The following is a 6,000-nucleotide window of genomic DNA, read 5'->3' on the forward strand; positions in this document are numbered from 1 at the left end:
TTCTAGGAAGTCCCTATGTATTAGCCAACTTCCTATTTTTATAGGAAGATTTAATATTGTTAAATTCTATGGCTTTCCCCCCAAAGATCCTACAATTTCGCTCCCTCCAAACCCAATACACCATAACCCTTAGACAAAGCCTACTCAAAGTAGACCTTTAGACTCTTACCTTTCTATTTCCTAGCCAAACGGGGGGATGTAATCATGCCAAGGTCTAACCATATAGCCGAGGTCAGCAACCATAAGTATCTTCCTTCAAATAGAATCACAATTATATATCATTTGCTTGAACTCAAGATACAGCAAATATCTCATGCCCAATTTCATAAAGAAAATTAAGAAATACATCACTTTGTACAGTCTCTGTAACTTTCTCAAAGCAGTATCAGCATTTATGACAAAATTCAGTAATCCTATTAAGCATATTACATAGTATTTAGATGGATCAAAATGGCAATAGCATATGTTTTTTAAACAGAAGGATCAGGGCAGATCAAAATCCTTAAACTTGATCAGGACCGTTGATCCTTGTATGATATATAAAAAGTGTGTGCAGCTCATGAGGTTCAATTATGAGCAAGTGTTCTGATCATCCACCACCAATAGTAATATTGAAACAAGTCAAAGAAGAACACTACAGTATAGGCATAATCCCATACGTGTCAAACACTAAAACACGTGGCAAAATAAAATTTACGTGAATTTAACACCTGTTCATATCTATTGTACTGCTGTCCTCTTCTTGCATTCTCATCTTTAAGCTTAAATCGCCCACCCCTATCTGTATTTGAATTTACCAGTTTCAAGTTCCAACTATTACCATCTTCATGGGTTCAGAGACATTCCTAGAAATCATACTCGCCATCCTTCTTCCTCCTGTTGGAGTCTTCCTACGTTATGGCTGTGGAGTACATGTTCTTCTTGAATATTCATTGGTTTAATTTAGAAGAAAAACACATTGTGATGTGATATGATATGATCTGATCGTTTTATTTTTCTTGTTTTTGCAGGTGGAGTTTTGGATAGATCTGTTGCTGACAATATTGGGATATATACCTGGGATTATATATGCAATTTATGTGTTAGTTGGATAGTAAATGAAGATGGTTTTGGGTTTTAATTAGTGAAGTGTAATAGGTGTGATGTTGGGTATGTTTATTTTGGTGTAAATAAATGGAGAATCTGTTCTTCGTCTTTCTTAATTTATGATAATATGATCATTTAGATGTGATGTATGTGTGTTAACATGAACCTGAAATGGAGATCCTTCAGCATCGGTAAACTGAAACAAACTGGAAACCCAGATATATATCATCTGTGGAAGAAAAACTATTAAACTAATGGCCATATGTAACGTGATCAATGTATTTTTGAAAATGAAAATACCAAAAGAAGAGGATGAATTATTCAAATGTTTTTCAGGTCCAATATTTTTGGTGTTTATGAGAATATGCAACTTTTTAATAATTATATACGGACAATTTATGGTTATTGTTTATTGTCCTACTACGTTACGTGTATCTAAACCCGTTTCAAGAACATTTGTGATCCTAACTTTTTGGAGACCTTCTAATTATATAAACATATATTAAAAAAATTATTTCAAATTTCTTTTTTTTTGTCTTTTGAGATGCAAAATCACTAGGAAAGGAGGGCGACGACTGACGGGCTAACAGGGTCAGGTTGGTGGGGGTTTTGGATAGTAGATGTTGGAGAAGTGATGGGCAGTGAAATGGGTGATTTCCAATACCAATATTGATTAGAAAAGGCTTGAGAAGTCATTGCCCAAAAGGTATTGGTGATCGGCGATTGGCGGAGTAAATGGATGAGGTATGATAAGGGTTTTGGTGAGAGGGCTGAGGGGAGGAGGATAGTGGTGTCAAGGAAGGCCAACAATGTTGGGTACATGCTAAAAAGGTCAGAAATGGTTGTCATGCACGGTGAAGTTGGGTTGCGAGATTTCTAAAAAATTGGCCAAATTGAGGGCTATCAAGGTTGGGAAATGATAAAGTAATGATTCCGGTCGATTTTGGTGAGAAAATTGACCAGAATCAACTCCAAATGGCTGACGACGAAAGAGGGGTGGAGCTGAATTTATGTGAATGTCGAATTTTGGGATTGAATTAGGGGTGAGTAATTTGAGACATGTAATGACTATTTTAGCCTTTCATTGTTAAAAGAAATCCAATGTGTTAATTTAGGGATGTAAATTAGAATATGTAAAACTAGAGGTACAAACTTACTATTCTATCAAACTTTAGGTGGGAATATACATAAAAAGTTTATAATAAATTTGGGTTACGGCTTTTTTTTGGGCCCTTACATAAGAAATTATATAGTATTTTTATTTTTGTAATATATTCAAAAAAAATTATAAAAAAATTGGGCCCTTTTTGACCCTATTTTCGGGGGAGCCCTAGGCAGGTGCTTTATTTGCCTACCCCTTGAGCCGGTCCTACGTGTATCTTAACTAATTTTCTGGATTTTTGGAATTGTCGATCGGGAAAGAGTCCCAAAGGTCATCTCTATTCTGGGAGTCAAACTCACAAATTCATAAAACCTTCTTTTGCTCTTTTATTAGTGATCGGTATCTTTTAGTAAGCAAACATAGAGCTAGAATATAACTCTACAAAATTATATATTATGGGGATATTTTTCAGTAGCACATGTCACACACAATGAATTTCAATACACTTTCTTCAATTCTGTAATTACAGATAATATTTTACTGTGTTTTTTTGGTAATCTTTTATAAAGTTTTAATAGTTTTGACATTAAAATTATAATAAAAGTTGAATTTGTTGAAAAAAAAAAAAAATACATTTGTAGAAATTAACAATGTATACACTCGGGTCTTTATATTATTTATTTAAAAATAGATTTCAGTGCAATTACAACAAAAATTCAGGCCTCATCGAATTGTTGTTCACCAATTTTTAAGGGTTTAGTTTTGAGAAATGAGAAAAAAAACGGGTGGAGGGAAAGAACTCAAGTTTCATTTGAGACTCTTAAGTATATTACTCAAAAGATATTAAGTTTGAATCCCTACGACTATTAATAAGGAGTAGTCATTGAAAGCTTACCTGTCTGTTAACTTCAGGATCCTAAAAGATTAGTTGAAATATATGCAAGCTAGTCTGGACACTTCTAGATACCAAAAAAGTAAAATAAAATAAAGAACTCAAGTTACTCAACCCATCTTTTTTATATAAAAAAATAAATTTGAATAAACAATTAATATATTTTTATTCTAAAAAATTAAATTGAATAAACAGTGAATATATTATTATTCTCTTTTCATAAATGAAACAATTTTAACAGATAAGATTTTTGAGACGAATAAATAAATAGTAATTTAAATGTATTTTATTAAATGTGAAATGATAAATTTTATACTTTTCATTTTTATTAGGTTTTTAAACAAAAATATTGTACGTTTTCGTTTTAGACAAATATGCTGAAAGCGTTTTTTCATATTTTTAATATCTTTTAGTAAACAAAGAAAATAAAAATACAAAATTCATAAAGATTAAAAAAAAAGAAAAAAGAATTGAGCAGTATACGGGCAATTTCGTCATTTGACGTAAAATGCAACACTAATTCCGTCAACTAACTAACCCTAACCCTAACCCTAACCCTAATCCCCAAAATGGAAGAAGAATAGAGCTACAACTGGTAATGTATATATAGCTGAACCAAATCGAGTTAGGGTTAGGGTTTCCATCAGCCGCCTCGTCTCTTCACCTGCAACTCCCACTCCCAGAGCTTCTAAGAGCAACTTCTTCTATCTGCCAAAATGGGGTTCGTTTTCTCTTTACTCTACTGGCTTTATTATTGCTTTTATCTCTTGTTGGATGCTTTGCTATGGAGTTTATCGTTTGCTTTATGGACATTTTAAGTGCTTCAGTTTCAACTGCTCTTCATTTGTTTGGTTACTGTAAAATTATAACTTAGCTTCTAGAACATAAGAAACAATTGTGATTATTAGTATTAGACTGATATTTTACTAGTTTCATTTTTTAATATGTAGTAGTAAAGTATAGTTAATAAATATGATTAATCTTTGTTCTTAAAAATGGACTTTTTTTAAATTTCATCTCTAGTTAATTACTCTTTTTTTGCTTAGAAAGATTTAGAGTTGGAATATCCAAATTTGATTGGTGTGTCTATATAATAGCTTGGTTGGTTAAATGCTAGTATTATTAATCAAAACAGATGGGTGGCACTTACTTTCTTCGGAGTTATAGTGCCAAGTTCTTCTCTTTTTCGAAGAATTATATTCTGTTGATTGTTGAAAAGGCCAATCTCCTGTGCTACTTTTGAACTTGTTTATTTATGAAGCTTAGTTTGAAGCTGAATCAAAATGAATATTAGAAGTTTAAATGATATGGTGAAGGATTCATTTGGCCCTTGAATATGTTTGTATCTGCAAGTATCACACTGTCAAGATTTAAGGGTTAATTTCTACTTCATGTGTGAGTGGTGGATGAGGATGATGAACTAACTGGCATAGCTAGACTTGAGATATAGCCAAAATACATCATTTATGCTGGCAGCATGTTGAGACATGACTCTTAGCTTAGTCTTCACCACCGTAAAAGTAATTGGTTATGCGGCATCTTGTGTATTGCGTTGTCAAACTTTCTTTTGTATTATGGAATTATGGATTTGCAGGAGAAAATACAATAACCGAATAAGGTTTGAGTTTTATGCAGGAAGACACGTGGTATGGGAGCTGGTCGTAAGCTGAAGACCCACCGCAGGAATCAGAGGTGGGCTGACAAGGCATATAAGAAATCCAATCTTGGGAATGAATGGAAAAAGCCATTTGCTGGTTCATCCCATGCAAAGGGCATAGTCCTTGAGAAAATGTGAGGTCTTCATCTTACTTCATATATTGAGTTTCTTTTATAATCAGGTTTGCTTACAAATTGAACCTGACAAATGGTTAACTGGCTTATGCAGTGGTATTGAGGCTAAACAACCCAACTCTGCTATCAGAAAATGTGCTCGTGTGCAGCTGATCAAAAATGGAAAGAAAATTGCTGCTTTTGTACCCAATGATGGTTGCTTAAACTACATTGAGGAGAATGTAAGTTTATTGTTTATATGTTAAAACACCATTATTTTTAAAATATTTTTCCTGTAAGACTCATATTCTTTTATGGCAATATTTTGTTGACATGGAATTTAATTTTTAGAAATTCTTGGACATCGTCAGCAACTCTATTCCTTTTCTGTTGAGGGGTTAAATTATGTTTTAAGCTTCTATGTCATTTTTTAATCTTCATAATTTCTTAACTGTTTGAATTGGAGATGGGAGCTAGTCACCCATGATTACTCCTTATTTTCATTTGATCACTCAAGATTGAGAACGTGTTTCATTTTATAGAAATCTTAAAGATTCTGCTATATTTGGTATTGAATTTTCTTTACATATTAGACTAAAATGAGTGCTTGATGTGGTTGGAGCAGGACGAGGTGCTGATTGCAGGATTTGGACGAAAGGGGCATGCAGTAGGAGATATTCCTGGAGTTAGATTCAAGGTTGTGAAAGTATCTGGTGTCTCTCTTCTGGCCCTCTTCAAAGAGAAGAAGGAGAATCCAAGGTCATAGAAAATTGTATGAGTTTATCATGCCCTGAACTGCCGATTTGCCATTTATATAAATGACAGCTGCAATTTTGTTGTAGAGAACTTTTCTGACCAATTTCAATTTATTAAATCAACACCATCTATTTGTCAAAGAACAAAACTTATAATTAGCTATCTGTAAAGTGTTAAATGTGCTTGATGAGGCTGTTCTACATAGGTGTGATATGATGGTACGAAATATTGGATATTTTTGCTAATTAGTTACTTATCATCCAACATGAAATGAAAAATTCGGCATTTCCAAACATATGACAGCAAAAATGACCCTCTTGATTTTGAAACAAAATGCAGGCACCTAATGTAATGAACTGATAAATATTTTTGAAAAATGGCGTCACCAAACACT

General features: G+C 33.1%; 2 protein-coding genes across 2 annotated transcripts; both read left to right on the forward strand.

Annotated features, from left to right (window-relative positions):
- Positions 1–767: 767 nt before the first annotated feature.
- LOC116138301 (salt stress-induced hydrophobic peptide ESI3-like) lies at positions 768–1,174 on the forward strand. The gene is made up of 2 exons (XM_031424016.1): positions 768–908; positions 1,011–1,174. The coding sequence occupies exons 1-2, from the start codon at positions 828–830 to the stop codon at positions 1,092–1,094; spliced, it is 165 nt and encodes a 54-aa protein (XP_031279876.1). The 5' UTR covers positions 768–827; the 3' UTR covers positions 1,095–1,174.
- A 2,526-nt stretch (positions 1,175–3,700) lies between these two features.
- Positions 3,701–5,728, forward strand: LOC116138296 (40S ribosomal protein S23-like). The gene is made up of 4 exons (XM_031424011.1): positions 3,701–3,801; positions 4,716–4,871; positions 4,966–5,092; positions 5,476–5,728. The coding sequence occupies exons 1-4, from the start codon at positions 3,797–3,799 to the stop codon at positions 5,614–5,616; spliced, it is 429 nt and encodes a 142-aa protein (XP_031279871.1). The 5' UTR covers positions 3,701–3,796; the 3' UTR covers positions 5,617–5,728.
- The last annotated feature ends 272 nt before the right edge of the window (positions 5,729–6,000 follow it).

This window comes from Pistacia vera, unplaced genomic scaffold (genome assembly GCF_008641045.1).
Source record: "Pistacia vera cultivar Batoury unplaced genomic scaffold, PisVer_v2 Contig34, whole genome shotgun sequence".
NCBI lineage: Eukaryota > Viridiplantae > Streptophyta > Magnoliopsida > Sapindales > Anacardiaceae > Pistacia > Pistacia vera.